We start from the raw sequence: 16313 nt of genomic DNA, 5'->3' as shown, positions 1-16313 counted from the left end.
ACAGTATGTGATCAAATATTAATGAAATGTATAAATTGGGAAAAATATATATATCATTGATTCAAGAAATATATCAGGGCCAGCGCTGTGTGCCCGCCTGCGGCGCCAGCATCCCATATGAACACCGGTTCTAGTCCCGGTTGCTCCTCTTCCAGGCCAGCTCTCTGCTGTGGCCTGGGAAAGCAGTGAAAGATGGCCCAAGTCCTTGGGCCCCTGCACTCGCATGGGAGATCAGGAAAAAGCACCTGGCTCCTGGTTTCAGATCGGCACAGCTCCAGCCGTTGCAGCCATTTGGAGAGTGAACCAACGGAAGGAAGACCTTTCTCTCTGTCTCTCTCACTGTTTGTAACTCTACCTGTCAAATAAATAAATAAAAAAATCTTTAAAAAAAATAACTAATAAAAAAAAATCTTAAAATTAGGAATAGTGCCGTGGCGTAGAAAGGCCTCTGCCTTCGGTGCCGCTATTCCCTTGGGTGCCGGTTCGAGTCCCGGCTGCTCCACCCTTTTTTTTTTTTTTTTTTAAAGATTTATGTATTTGAAAGGCATAGTTACAGAGAGGCAGAGAGAGAGAGGGAGGGAGGGAGGGAGGGAGAGAGAGCGCGCGCTTCTATCTGCTGGTTCACTCCCCAAATGGCTGCAAGGCTGGAGCTGGGCTGATCAGGAGCTAGGAGCCTCTTCATTGTCTCCCACACAGGTGCAGAGGCCCAAGGACTTGGGCCATCTTCTACTGCCTTCCCAGGCCATTGCAGAGAGTTGCGTCGGAAGTGGAGCAGCCGGGGCACAAACTGGCGACCATTTGGGATGCTGGCACTGCAGGCGGCTTTACCTGCTACATCGCAGTGCTGGCCCCTATTCCACTTCTGGTCCAGCACCCTGCTGATGTGCCTGAGAAAAGCAGAAGATGGCCCAAGTACAGTGCACCCACGTGGGAGACCTGAAACAAGTTCAGCCTGGCCTACTTAGCCATCTGGGGAGTGAACCAGCAGATGGAAGATCTCTGTCTTCCTTCTTTGGATCTCTGCCTTTCAAATAAATCAATCTTTAAAAAAAAGATGGGGTGGACATTTGTCCAGCAGTTAGGATTCTGCTTTGGAATGTTCACATCCCACATCAGAATGGTTGGAGTCCTGGCTTCTTCACTATCAATCCAGCTTCCTGCTTGTGTATACTCTTTGAGGCAACAGATAATGGTTCAAGTAGTTGAGTTCTTGCCACCCACATGGGAGACCTAAGTTGAGTTCTGGTTCCTTACATTGGTCTGGTCCACTCCTGATTATTGCATAACCAGTGAATGGAAGATATTTTTAAAATTTCAAATAAAATATAAATAATTGGAAATATAAATATTATAATACTGTTAAATAATTTTAAATAAAAAACATTACTGTCCCGAGGGATGCTTGCCATATAATAATATAAATGACATGATATACAGCTGCTTGTTTTTGCTAACCTCTTATGTATGTTGTTGGTTTTGATGTTGCTGCTTTTTGTAAACTAAAGGCTATGTTTTTGAGCTTTGATACATATCATATTCTGTTTATCGTGGGAGCTACCATAACAAAATATCACTGAGTGGAAGGCTTCAACAACAGACATGTTTTTTCAAATATCTGTTTCCCAAAATCAAGGTATTGGAAGGTTTGGTTTCTTCTGAAGTCTCCTTGCCGTATAGATGGCTGCCTTCTGATTGTGTCTTCATGTGGACGTTCTTGTGTTCATGCACAGTCTTGATGTCTCTTCTTAAAAAGACAGTAGTTTCATTTGATTAATTGCCTCATGTTACCCTAATCACCCCATCTCCAAATATGGTTGTGTTCTGAAGTACTGGGTTGTTGAGCCTGCAACAAGTAAATTTGGAGATGAGGAGAGGCACAATTTAACCTACAACAGATGGATTACAGAGGTGTTTTACATACAGCTTTATGTATGTATGTATGAAACAAGCACTGGTGGATAGGTGTTTTTTTTTTTTTTCTTTTTAAGATTTATTGATTTATTGGAAAAGCAAAGTTACAGAGAGAGAGAGAGTGAGCGAGCGAGAGAGAGAAGTCTTCCATCTGCTGGTTCACTCAGATGGCTGCAGTGGCCAGAGCTGTGCCTATCAGAAGCCAGGAGCCAGGAGCTTCTTCCAGGTTTCCCACGTGGGTGCTGGAGCCCAAGTACTTGGGCCATTTTCTACTGCTTTCCCAGGCCATAGCAGAGAGCTGGACCAGAAGTGGAGTGGCCGGAACTCAAACTGGCGCCCATGTGGGATGCCAGCACTGCAGGCGGCAGCTTTAACCCCTATGCCACAATGGCGGCCCCTAGATACCATTTATTTCAGCTCTACATGTCAGCAGACTCACAACTATGTAATCAGTCAGTGATGGAGCTGGGACTTCAAACCCACTTTTTTCGGAATTTAAAATCAGTAGTCTTTTAAATGTCATGCATGTTTGACCACACTTATCCTATGCTGTTGGCATAACTTAAACATAGTGTTTTCCATGTTGATACAAGATATGTATGTATGTTATGTCTTCACATTTTTGTTTTGTGGAATGCAATCTTAGAAATGCTTTTAAAGGCTTCAGTGTATAGGATTTGTCCATTTATATACATAAAAACTTCACTGTACCAGTGTAAAAGTGTTTGTCATTGCTTAAAACTTGACTTATCCTGAAATATGAGAGAAAAATGGATTAAAATCAAGTGTGTTTATTCAGTGATCTTACTGTTAGATTCTTTGTAGATTAATTCTTAAACCACTTTGAAAGAATCATTTTTATCTCATTTTGTCAGTGTATAAGAATTCTAATTTCCTTTTTTATTAAGAATTTTGAAGTGTCAATGAATAACAATTTTGTTTATTCAGATGATTCTTTTTCCTCATACAGTTGCGATCTTGTAGTAAGAGTGAGTTAATATCTAAGAGCTCAGAGATTTTAATGATGTTTCAGCAAGTTCATCGAAAACCCATGGCATCATTTGTTACCACTCCTGTACCACCAGATTTTACCAGGTAAGACAGTTTTAAGATTTCATTTTCATTTGAAATTTATATGCAAATACATAGTTGTTTCAAAGGATAAGCTCTATTTTGTAATTCGATCTCTTTTTAAGATGGTGTTTCTGATGTGATCTGGTGAGTTCTATTTTTTTGTAAATGCACAAAAACAGTCTGGTAGACTTAACGCTTTTGACTGTAAAGATAAAATGAAAGTGAATTAGAAATGATTTTTTCCTTGGAACTCTGAGTTCTACAGTGTAGAAAAATAGCTGATCCCATCAGCTTCACCTGTGTTCATTATTTGATTTACCTTTTTTTTTTTTTAAAGATTTATTTATTTATTCAAAAGGCAGAATTACAGAGATGCAGAGGCAGAGAGAGAGGTCTTCTATCCACTGGTTCACTGCCCAAATGGCACAATGGCCAGACCTAGGCTGATCTGAAGCCAGGAGCCAGGAGCTTCTTCAGAGTCACCCATGAGGGTGCAGGGGCCCAAGCACTTGGGCCATCTTTTATTGCTTTCCTAGGCCACAGCAGACAGCTGGATCGGAAGTGGAGCAGCCAGGCCTTGAACCAGCACCCATATGGGATGTCAGCATTGCAGGCGGCAGCTTTACTCGCTACGCCATAGCACTTGCCCCTTGATTTACCTTTTTTTTTTTTTAAAGATTTTATTTATTTATTTGAAAATCAAAGAGTTACACAGAGAAAAGAGGCTGAGAGAGAGAGAGGTCTTCCATCTGATGGTTCACTCCCCAGTTGGCTGCAACGGCCGGAGTTGCGCCGATCCGAAGCCAGGAGTCAGGAGCTTCTTCCAGGTCTACCATGTGGGCGCAGGGGGCCCAAGCACTTGGGCCATCATCTATTGCTTTCCCAGACCAGAGCAGAGAGTTGGATCGGAAGAGGAGCAGCCTGGACTTGAACCGGTGCCCATATGGGATGCTGGCACTTCAGGCCAGGGCGTTAACCTGCTGCGCCACAGCGCTGCCCTATTTACCTTTTGAATTAATATATATCTTATTACAAAAAAAAAAAATATATATATATCTTATTACATAAAACTCTGAAACAGAAAATGTCTACCATGAAAATTTGAAGGTTACACAGTGTTATCTATAAGTGCTGTAATATAGAGGAAATAATTATTGCAAACCCAGGCTATCCAGTATGGGATGTACATATCCCAAGCCCACATTTGCTTGCACTAAAAGCCCACCCTTGTTGAAGTGTTTGGACATTATAAGGGATGTTTGGAACTTGGTGGAAAAACTAACAAATACCTGTATAGTTGGAAGTTGCAGAAAATTACTGCCAAAAACATGTCCCTACTTGACCAAATTTTGAAGATTATACTGAAAAGACTGCTTTAGAGTTCTGATTAGGTATATAATTCCAAGAAAGCTTTCCAGGTGCTAATTGCTTTGAGCCTGCTAATTGGGATTGTGTGCACTGAATGCTAGGAGAACATATGACAGGGACATCTTAGACCAGATCTCATGTGGTTTATATTATCTGAAGCAAGAGAAGGGATAAAACCAGGCAAAAGGATCTAGGGATAAGCCATGTGAATCTCCTAAGGAAAGGTAACAGCTTAATAAGGAATGGGGTTTGAATTCTTGACATGATCAATTTAGATAATAGCTATACATTTAACAATTTTAGGACAGAGTACCTCTACTTAGAAAAAAGTCCTTTTTGTACTTACTATAAGGTAAAGAATAATTTCTTTTAAATCAATTCTGTATTTTTACATAGCAGCTGTTAATTTTTTTCTGGTACTGTAACAATGTGACGGGTCTGGCGCCATGGCTCACTTGGCTTATCCTCCACCTGCAGTGCCAGCATCCCATATGGGGACCAGGTTCTAGTCCCAGTTGCTCCTCTTTCAGTCCAGCTCTGCTGTGGCCTGGGAGGGCAGTGGAGGATGGCCCAAGTGCTTGGGCCCCTGTACCCGAATGGGAGACCAGGAGGAAGCACCTGGCTCCTGGCTTTGGATCAGCACAGCACAGGCCATAGCGGCCATTTGGGGAGTGAACCAACGGAAGGAAGACCTTTCTCTCTGTCTTTCTCTCTCTCTGTAACTACCTGTCAAATAAATAAATAAAAAATCTTAAAACAAAACAAAACAAAACAGTGTGACAGTACTACAGATGTTGCATATCTTATGTTTGCAATAATCAGAATTCTGATGAATTGAACTTTAGAAAATATGTGACTACGTGGTGAAATGACTTGTTAGATTTGTAATTTTTTTGTGTAAAATTTATAACTGTATTATAGTACTTTGTATGGTAAGTTCTTTATTGTAAATGGTGTATAAATGATTTTCATAGTGTTAAAACCATCCCCATGATCTAAGGTTAGTTAGTGCTATGAATTATCCCTTAACCTATCTCCTGTTAGTTCAGTTCTGTTTGGAGAAATTTGGATGGAACTCAAATTGCTTGAGTTTACTTTGCAAGAAAGTGTTAATGTTCTAGTTTATCCCAGTCACCCCTTAAGTGATAATATATTTTAATCTTATAAAATTGTAATAGGTTTTTGCTAATAAATAGTCTCAAAATATTTAAGGTTTATTAGTGAGGGAAGTTTGGGGATTAATTTTGACATAATATACTTTAGTTGCTTCTTTTTAAGCCTATTTATATCTGTTTTGTGATTCAGGTTCCTGACCTAAGCATTAGATTCTTAGGCTTTCTTTTTTTTTATTTTTATTTTTTTTTATTTTTTGACAGGCAGAGTGGACAGTGAGAGAGAGAGACAGAGAGAAAGGTCTTCCTTTGCCGTTGGTTCACCCTCCAATGGCCGCCGCGGCCGGCACGCCGCGGCCGGCGCACCGCACTGATCTGATGGCAGGAGCCAGGAGCCAGGTGCTTTTCCTAGTCTCCCATGGGGTGCAGGGCCCAAGCACCTGGGCCATCCTCCACTGCACTCCCTGGCCACAGCAGAGAGCTGGCCTGGAAGAGGGGCAACCGGGACAGAATCCAGCGCCCCGACCGGGACTAGAACCTGGTGTGCCGGCGCCGCTAGGTGGAGGATTAGCCTAGTGAGCTGCGGCGCCGGCCTAGGCTTTCTTATTTCCACAGTTTTTATTACATTAGTCTAATGCATTTATTTTAATGCTTATTCATATATTGTCTTTTGGGGCTAGCGCTGTGGCACAGTGGGTTAAAGCCCTGGCCTGAAGTGCCGGCACCCCATATGGGTGCCGGTTCTAATCCTGGCTGCTTCACTTCCAATCCAACTCTGCCATGGCCTGGGAAAGCAGTAGAAGATGGCCCATGTCCTTGGGCCCCTGCAACCGTGTGGGAGACCTGGAAGAAGCTCCTGACTCCTGGCTTTGGATTGGCGCAGCTCCGGCCGTTGTGGCCATCTGTGGAGTGAGCCAGCGGATAGAAGACTTCTCTCTGTGTCTCTACCTCTCTCTGTAACTGTCTTTCAAATAAATAAAATTAATCTTTTAAAAAAATATTGTCTTTTTTAAAAAAGATTTATCTTATTTATTTGAAAGGCAGAGTTGCAGAGAGACAGAAAGAGAGAAGTCTTCCATCTGTGGGTTCACTCCCTAATTGGCCACAATGGCCAAAGCTGTGCCGATCCGAAGCCAGGAGCTTCTTCCAGGTCTCCCACGTGGTGCAGGGGCCCAAGCACTTGGGCCATCTTCTACTGCTTTCCCAGGCCATGGCAGAGAGCTGGATGAGAAGTTGTGGCAGCTGGGACTTGAACCAGCGCCCATATGGGATGCCGGCACTGCAGGTGGCCGCTTTACCCACTATGCCACAGTGCTGGCCCCTCTTATGTAGTCTTTAAAAAAGTGTTTTATAAAGTATTTGTTATGTCTTCAACTTAATTACAAACTTTTGATGTATATATGAATTCATTTGACTTCCTGCTATGTTTAGTCAGAAGAATGTATTTCTCAGGTGTGTGTTTAATCATGTTTTCAAGATATTGTTAAGGAACTTTTTTTTAAAACTAACTGTAATTTTAAACTTAAATAAGTTAAATGTATTTTCCCTTTTTGCTTCTTTTTAGTGAATTAGTGCCATCTTATGATTCTGCAACTTTTGTTTTAGAGAATTTCAGGTAAGAGCTTTTGGCAACTTGACTTTGTGTTTGTGTTTACCCATAATGAGGAGTCAGGGAAAGTCTTATTTCTTGGTAGGACAGAGGTCTAGTGCAGTGTGTATCACTTAGTTTAGTACTCTGAGAAGAATGAAGTTTCCTGTTAGGAGCACAGAGGCTATGTTTCTGAATCTTGTAGGTTCAGTATCTCCCCGCCACAGTGCTGGCGCCCTGAATATATTTTTATGTGCGATATTTAGCAAAGGTATGGAATTATCGATTTGTCAAGTCATGTTGGTGTCAGAAAGTTTCTGAGTTGGAGCACTGTGTATTTTATTTCTTTTTTTTTAAGATTTTTTTTTAACTTTTATTTAATAAATATAAATTTCCAAAGTACAGCTTTTGGATTACATTGGTTCCCCCCTCCCCCCATAACTTCCCACCCGCACCCCTCCCATCTCCCGCTTCCTCTTGCATCCCATTCACATCAAGATTCATTTTCAATTTTCTTTATATACAGAAGATCAATTTAATATATACTAAGTAAAGATTTCAACAGTTTGCACCCACACAGAAACACAAAGTGTAAAATGCTATTTGAGTACTAGTTATACCGTTAATTCACATAGTACAACATATTAAGGACAGAGATCCTACATGGGGAGTAAGTGCACAGTGACTCCTGTTGTTGACTTAACAATCAACACTCTTATTTATGGTGTCAGTAATTACCCTAGGCTCTTGTCATGAGCTGCCAGGGCTATGGAAGCCTTTTGAGTTCGCCAACTCTGATTTTATTTAGACAAAGTCATAGTCAAAGTGGAAGTTCTCTCCTTCCTTCAGAGAAAGGTACCTCCTTCTTTTTTTTTTTTTTTATTTTTTTATTTTTTTATTTTTATTTTTTTTTTTATTTTTTTTGACAGGCAGAGTGGACAGTGAGAGAGAGAGAGACAGAGAGAAAGGTCTTCCTTTGCCGTTGGTTCACCCTCCAATGGCCGCCGCGGCCGGCGCGCTGCTGCCAGCGCACCGCGCTGATCCGATGGCAGGAGCCAGGAGCCAGGTGCTTTTCCTGGTCTCCCATGGGGTGCAGGGCCCAAGCACCTGGGCCATCCTCCACTGCACTCCCTGGCCACAGCAGAGGGCTGGCCTGGAAGAGGGGCAACCGGGACAGAATCCGGCGCCCCGACCGGGACTAGAACCCGGTGTGCCGGCGCCGCTAGGCGGAGGATTAGCCTAGTGGAAAGGTACCTCCTTCTTTGATGGCCCGTTCTTTCTGCTGGGATCTCATTCGCAGAGATCTTTCACTTAGGTCATTTTTTTTTTGCCAGAGTGTCTTGGCTTTCCATGCCTAAAATACTCTCATGGGCTCTTCAGCCAGATCTGAATGCCTTAAGGGCTGATTCTGAGGCCAAAGTGCTGTTTAGCACATGTGCCATTTTATTTTATTTTTTTAAAGATTTATTACTTGAAAGTCAGAGTTACACAGTGAGAGAAGGAGAGGCAGAGAGAAAGAGAGAGGTCTTACATCCGCTGGTTCACTCACTGATTGGCTGCAATGACTGGAGCTGTGCCAGTCTGAAGCCAGGAGCATCTTCCTGGTCTCCCATGCAGGGTCAGGGGCCCGAGGACTTGGGCCATCTTCTACTGCTGTCCTAGGCCATAGCAGAGAGCTGGATCAGAAGTGGATCAGCCAGGATTCTAACCGGCGCCCATATGGGATGCTGGCGCGAAGGCGGCGGCTTTACCTGTTACGCCACAGCGCTGGCCCCAGATTTATTATTTATTTTCAGAGAATTTCAGAGAGTGTGTGTGAGAGCTCCCATCTACTAATTTCATTCCCCAGATGACCGTGATGGCTGCAGTGACCAGGATTGGGCTAGGCTAAAGCCTGGAGCCAGGAGATTCATCTGGGTCTCCATATAGGTGGCAAGGGCCCAAATATTTGGGCCATTCTCCACTGCTTTCCCAGGCCATTAGCAGGAAGCTGCATTGGAAGTGGAGCAGCCTGGACCCAAATGGGTGCCCACATGGGATGCCAGCATCAAAGGCTGTGGCTTTACCTTCTTCTCCACAACACTGGCCCCCATTTTGTATTTTCAAATTAGAGATGCTCAGACTGTATTGTATCTTCAGGACTGATTGTTCCTCTAGTCTGGGAAAAGTAACTTTAAAAATTTTTTTTTCAAGATTTATTTATTTATTTGAAAGAGTTGCAGAAAGGAGAGACAGAGTGCAATCTTCTATAGCGCCCAGGGTTGGAGCCAGGAGTCTCCTCTGGGTCTCCCACATCGCATGTGGAGTCCCAAAGACTCGAGCCATCTTCTGCTGCTTTTCCCAGGTCATTAGCCAGGAGCTGGATTGGAAATGGAGGAGCTGGGAATTAGCCGGCACCCTTATGGGATGACGGCACTGCAGGCAGTGGCCTAAACCATTGTGCCATAGTGCTGGCCCTATTTTTTTTTTTTAAGAGATTCATTCATTCATTCATGCATTTATTTGAAAGGCTAAGCAAGCAAGGAAGCGAGAGATTGTCCATCTGCTAATTCACTTCCCAAATCACAGCAAAAGCCAGGTCTGGGCCAGGCAGATGCCAGAGCCAGGAACTCTATTCAGGTCTCTATGTGAGTGGTGGTGAGGCTCAAATATTTGGATCATCCCAGGCACATTACCTGGAAGCTGGATTTAAAGCTTTTGATGTCAGTATCACAACTGGCAGCTTAACCTGCTAGGCCACAATGCCAGTAACCATTTTAAAGAACAATATCCACTTAATTTTGCTGACATGAGGACTGGGAATATAGGGTCGATAAGCCCCTGTCCACCCATCCTAGGAAATAAAAGTGGTGAGGAAGAGTCCTTTGGGATCCGTTTTTCTCAGCTCAAAGTGAGGAATTAGAGATAAGATGTCATTACTGTCAAAAATTTGTATACTTTGTAAGATGCATGTCAACCTGTTTAGCTTTTACTGCTATTTCTCTAATTAGAAGCAAACATATTAAAACAAAAGGTCTTAAGGAACTTATCTTCAAGGACAGGATGGAAGTAGGAACTAAGAATAACTAGGTTGGTTCCTGGTTGTCAGTTGTCGCGGTTGGTGGACAGTAGCGGAGCCAAGATGCTGCGAAATCTGCTGGCTCTTCATCAGATTGCCCAGAGAACCATAAGCACTGCTTCATGCAGGCGTTTTGAAAATAAAGTTCCAGAGAAACAAAAGCTATTTCAGGAGGATAATGGAATTCCAGTGCATCTAAAAGGTGGGGTAGCTGATGCTCTCCTGTATAGAGCCACCATGATTCTTACAGTTGGTGGAACAGCATATGCCATATATCAGCTGGCCATGGCTTCATTTCCCAAGAAGCAGGATTGACCTGAGTCATCCCAGTAATTACTTGGTTCAGTTCCATCCAGCTCTCTATGAACCAGTAATTTGATAAATAGCTGAGCTCTTCTCTGGGGATCAGTATTTATTGACTTGTACTAACTGCCACCAATAAAGCAGTCTTTACCATAAAAAAAAAAAAAAAAGAATAACAAGGTCTCTAGGAGATAAACTCAAGAAGGTAATAGACAGCCAAATAAGGCCATAATGTGAGAGTTTATACCCCTTTACATTTTTTTATTTTAAAAATTGATTGATTGATTTGAAAAGCAAAGTGTCAGAGAGGGACAGACAGAGCAAAGTCTTCATGTCACTGGTTCACTTCCCAAATGCCTGCAACAGCCTGGGCTGTGTTAGACCCAAGCCAGGAGCCAGGAACTCCATTCAGGTTTACTAGGTGGGTGACAGGAACCCAAGTACATAGGCGCATTAGCGAGAAGCTGGCTCAAGTACCCAAGACTTGAATCCTTACTGTGATATGGGATAAGGGTGTCCCAAGTGTCCTATTGCACCACAATGACTGACCCTCTTGTGGGATAATTTTGTGGCTAAAACATAGCCTCTGTGAGATTTTCCTCCAATATATTAAGGCTTAGAACATGTTCTCTTTGTCTCTTTGTTGAAAAAGGGATAATTATACTAAAGAGAGTGAGGAAAAAACACATTCTGATTTTTTAAAAATGATTTATTTATTTATTTGAGAGGCAGAGTTACAGAGAAGGAGGTCTTCCATCCACTGGGTTCACTCCCCAAATGGCTGCAATGGGTAGAGCTGGGCCAGTCTGAGGCCAGGAGCTTCTTCCAGGTCTTTTGTGTGGATTCAGGGGCCCAAGCACTTGGGCCATCTTTTGTTGCTTTCCTAGGCCATTAGCAAGCAGCTCTGATCAGAAGTAAAGCAGCTGGGACTTGCACTGGCACCCATGTGGGATGCTGGCACCACAGGTGGAGGCTTAACCTGTTATGACACAATTCCAGCCCCTGTTGTGACACTCCTTGTTGAAGACTCCTTGTTGAAGCAGTCATTAAATTCAGGATACTGAGTAATACTTCTTTTTAAAAAATTGAAATGTATACAAGATATTATTGAATTCAGTATAATTAAATTTTATTTAAGAATACAAGTGTTTCTAAACTTATGCAGTGAAATCTTATTTGGTCATCTTCTGTTACTTTCAAATATATGACAGGATTTCAAATATATATGATAAAGAAGCTGGGTTTTGGTTTTGCCGGTTGCCATTTCTGAACAGTCTTAACCTTGAAATTTGGTTTTATTTCTCTTTAGCACTTTACGCCAGAGAGCAGATCCTGTTTACAGTCCACCTCTTCAAGTTTCAGGACTTTGCTGGAGGTTAAAAGTTTACCCAGTACGTTTTTTGTATTTCTGATAACTTTTGAAACCGAAGTGTTTCTTTTCAGGATTCTATAAAATACTAGCACACTTTTTAGTGGAGTAAGGAAATTAAGGTAATGACAATTTTGTTTCTTCATGGGGTATGTTATAAAATATATGAAAAGTTGGCTGGCGCCAAGGCTCACTAGGCTAATCCTCTGCCTGCGGGTTGTAGTCCCAGTTGGGGTGCTGGATTCTGTCCCGGTTGCTCCTCTTCCAGTCCAACTCTCTGCTGTGGCCCGGGAAGGCAGTGGGGGATGGCCCAAGTGCTTGCGCCCTGCACCCGCATGGGTGACCAGGAGGAAGCACCTGGCTCTTGGCTCCGGATCGGCGGATCGGCACAGCACGCCGGCCTTAGCGGCCATTTGGGGGGTGAACCAACGGAAGGAAGACCTTTCTCTTTGTCTCTCTCTCTCACTGTCTAACTCTGCCTGTCAAAAAATAAAATAAAATAAAAGAGATAATTATGAACCTTTACATAGTATTTTTTCTTTTGCTGTATTGTTAAATTTATTTTTGGTTCATAGATTCTTTTAGAAGAAATGTTTAAAATTCTTTTAAAACTCACTTGAAAAATATAGCTACTGTTGCATACTCACATGCATGTTAATGTGATCCTTAACCTTTGTATTTTAAATTGGCTGATGGTGAGTCTAAGGCTATTCTTTTGGCTAGAATATGAATTGTAGTGTATGCTTTTATCCCATATTGCCTAGTTGCAGCTCTTTTTCTGATGTTAGCAACTATCAGTGCTCATTCCCTATGTCTGTTGAGTCATCAGAAGTTGCAAAATCCTCCCCAAATATTCTCATTTTACTTTATTTTTTTTCATTTATTGTAATACCATCTCAGGGATGCTTTCCTTCTTATATTTTATTACCCAATATAATAATTCAGAAAAGCAGGATTTTTCCCCTTCATTTACCAATTTTTCTTCTTGACATACTTTTTTTTTTTTTTTTAAAGATTTTATTTTACTTTAGAGGTAGAGATACACAGAGAGAGAGAGAGAGAGAGAGGGAGGGAGAGTGAGAGAGAGAGTTCTTCCATCTTTTGTTTCACTCCCTAAATGGCTACAACTGCCAGAGCTTAGCCTATCTGAAGCCAGGAGCTTTTTCCACGTCTCCCACCTGGGTACAGAGACCCAAGAACTTGGGCCATCATCTGCTGCTTTCCCAGGCCATAGCAGAGAGCTGGGTCAGAAGAGGAGTAGCTGGGACTTAAACCGGCTTATGGGATGCCTGCACTGCAGAGGCTTATCCTACTAACCAGTGCAGCCAGGATTAGAACCATCGCCCATATGGAATGCTGGTGCTTCAGGACAGGGCTTTAACTCGCGCCACAGTGCTGACCCCCCCCCCCCCATGGGGTCTTAACTATTATGACAATTGTTTGTTGTTTTGTTGCATTGTTTTTTACTATAATTATGAACTCATGGATCTGTACACATTTAATCTTTCTGTGTTGGCTCCTGAATCCTTTGTTACCCTAGTAATTAGTGTCTTGTTCTCTTAGATGATAAGCTGTTCTAGGATTTTCTTACACATTTCCTACCCCAGACCCAGAATTGGCCTGGCCTTTTCTCCTTCCCTCCCCTCCCCTGCCCCTCTCCCTTTCCTCTCTCTTTTTGGCATATTGAAGCAAAATTTAATGAAGACAAGTACACCTGATATACCTGGTGGGCATTTGAAGAGAGAGCCCAGTCTGCACTCAGACTGGAGTGTTTATGAATAAGAATATGGGCCATCCATTTCTCCTCCTCCCACATCCTTTCTGGAATATTGCTGAGTAGAAGGCTTCCTGGGTATAGAATTCCTAAAATTTCCTAGAACTAATATGGACCTAATAGTTCCTTTGGTATTGGGCAGATATATTCCTTTGAGCTGTTCCCAACCATATTATTGAACAGTGATAAAATTTTTGATATGGAGATTCTGGTTTTCATCTACATTTCTTCCCTCTTGTAGCCATACAAAAGATCCACCCAACAAGTTGTTGAATAAGAAAAAGACTTTTGATTTGTAAATACTAGTCTGCTCCCAAAGCTTGCTTCTCTTTTTCTTCCCTCACCCATCCACACAAGAATTCCCATTTCCTTGGCACCTCTTACACACACAGGCTAATATCTACCTACCTACCTTAACATTCCCTCCTCCGGAGAAGTAACCCATCATCTTATGGGGGTGGCATGGATGAAGGCCCATCTTCTGTATTTTCTTCATGGAATATAGGCATAGAGCTAGTTATGGGATTTCTTCTGTGGTGTTTGAGGGTGGCCTTGGAAAGGATTGTCTTGTAAGGTGCAGAGGGCTGATCACATTGTCCAGTAGGATAGAATAGAAGCCCTGCCTCACAGCCTTCTGGAGCCGGATGGCTTTTTTAAAATTTTTATTTATTTATTTATTTAGGATCTATCTATTTACCTGAAAGGCAGAGAGAAGGAGAGAGGTCTTCCATCTGGTGGTTCACTATACAGATGCCCGCAACAGCCAGAGCTGCACGCCTGTGCAGGAGCCCAAGGACTTGGGCCATCTTCTACTGCTTTCCCAGGCCATAGCAGAGAAGTGAATCAGAAGTGGAGCAGCTGGGACTTGAACCACTGCCCATATGGGATGCTGGCACTGCAGGTGGCAGCTTTACCTGCTATGCCAAGTGCCAGCCCCAGTTATTGTTTCTAGGCCCCTTTAGTTTTAACATGACTGTCTGTAGGTGGAGTGGTTTGTAATCATTTTTTCAGTTACTTTTTACGAAAGTTGAGTTTTTATAGATCCTCCTGACTCCAAACATGTCTAGCTTCCCTTACTGTCAACATCCTATCCCAGAGTGGTACATCCTTTATAGTTGATGAACTTGCACTGACATATTATCACCCAAAGACCATAGTGTATTAGGTTTCCCTCCATGTCTTGTACATTTTATGGGTTTTGACAAATACTATTTAGTTTTCAAAGATAAAATAACTTTATGGGCCCAGTGTTGTGGTACAGCAGGTTAAGCCACCACCTGCAACATCCACGTTCCAGATAGGTGCCTGTTGAAGTCCCTGCTGTTCCACTTTCGGTCCAACTCCCTGCTAATGCACCTGGGAAAACAGCAGATGTTTGGGCCCTTTGCCACTCACATGGGAGACCAGGATTGGGTTCCATGCTCCTGGCTTTGCCCAACCCTAGCCATTACTACCATTTGGGGAATGGACCAGAGGATGGAAGATCTGTGTGTGTGTGTGTATGTGTGTGCACACGCATGTCCATCCTTCTCTTTCTATAAGTCTTCCAAACAAGTTAAAATAAAAATGGTAAAATAATTTCAGTTAATGTGTGGCAGAGGCCCAAGTACTTGGGCCATTCTTCCTCTGCCTTCCCAAGCACATTAGTAGGAAGCTATATTGCAAGTGGAATACCTGAGACTCAAACTGTCACTCTGAAATGGGATGCTAGAGTTTTAAGCAATAGCTAAACCCACTGCTCCACTATGCTGGCCCCAAAACTCCTCTAACTCTTTTCATTGTTGTTATTTTCCTTATTTGTATTCCTTAATAAGCAACAGTTTAAAATTATTGTGAACTTAAATCTGTCGGTGTTTTTATTATTTCTTTTCTAGTTTTTAAGTTTAGAATACTGCCCAATGCAAATATAAAATGTTAATCTTTGTTTCATTATGCTTCATTTTTTACATTTAAATAAGTTTTATTTGCATTCTTTTTTTAGGATGGAAATGGAGTTGTACGTGGTTACTATTTATCTGTGTTTCTGGAACTCTCAGCTGGATTGCCTGAAACTTCTAAGTAAGTAATATAATTAAACAAGCTTAAGATGCATTTACATACATTTCACCCAGAAATTTTTATTGACGAATTTGTTAATTATTGTATTTTATGTCTATTAAGATGTATATTGGTATGGAATTCTTGACATAATATATGATGGTGTAGACTGGCAGTTCTTAAAACTGGTCTCAGGGACCATTATGTTCTTAAAATTTATTGGAAACCTGGCCGGCGCCGTGGCTCAATAGGCTAATCCTCCACCTAGCGGCGCTGGCACACCGGGTTCTAGTCCCGGTCGGGGTGCTGGATTCTTTCCCAGTTGCCCCTCTTCCAGGCCAGCTCTCTGCTGTGGCCCGGGAAGGCAGTGGAGGATGGCCCAAGTGCTTGGGCCCTGCACCTGCATGGGAGACCAGGAGAAGCACCTGGCTCCTGCCACTGGATCAGCGCGGTGTGCCGGCCGCAGCGTGCCAGCCGTGGCGGCCATTGGAGGGTGAACCAATGGCAAAAGGAAGACCTTTCTCTCTGTCTCTGTCTCTCACTATTCACTCTGCCTGTCAAAAAAAAAAAAAAAAAAAAAAAAATTATTGGAAACCTGAAAGGATTTTTCTTTATATGAGCTAAATCTGTTATTTTCTGAATTAGAAATAAATTAGTTCCCTTCAAAAATAAACCTGTTGCATATTAATATTTTTTTGAAAAGTAACTGCTTTTTTAAA

The 16313-nt window shown here is 42.4% G+C and overlaps 1 protein-coding gene and 1 pseudogene across 11 annotated transcripts in view; both read left to right on the top strand.

The window, feature by feature from the left end:
- The window catches only part of TRIM37 (tripartite motif containing 37), a 171955-nt gene that overhangs the window by 55236 nt on the left and 100406 nt on the right, over positions 1-16313 (top strand). For all 11 annotated transcript variants that reach the window (XM_070060979.1, XM_051824777.2, XM_070060977.1 and 8 more), the window contains 4 exons: positions 2882-3006; positions 7030-7080; positions 11724-11805; positions 15539-15615. In XM_070060979.1, the coding sequence (XP_069917080.1) occupies positions 2882-3006; positions 7030-7080; positions 11724-11805; positions 15539-15615 (335 nt within the window). The remainder of the gene's footprint in view (positions 1-2881; positions 3007-7029; positions 7081-11723; positions 11806-15538; positions 15616-16313) is intronic.
- Positions 10118-10584, top strand: LOC127484381 (cytochrome c oxidase subunit 7A2, mitochondrial pseudogene; annotated as a pseudogene).

This window comes from Oryctolagus cuniculus, chromosome 17 (genome assembly GCF_964237555.1).
Source record: "Oryctolagus cuniculus chromosome 17, mOryCun1.1, whole genome shotgun sequence".
Classification (NCBI taxonomy): domain Eukaryota; kingdom Metazoa; phylum Chordata; class Mammalia; order Lagomorpha; family Leporidae; genus Oryctolagus; species Oryctolagus cuniculus.
The sequence above is the reverse complement of the archived record's forward strand: the minus strand, read 5'-3'. Positions and strand labels throughout refer to the sequence as shown.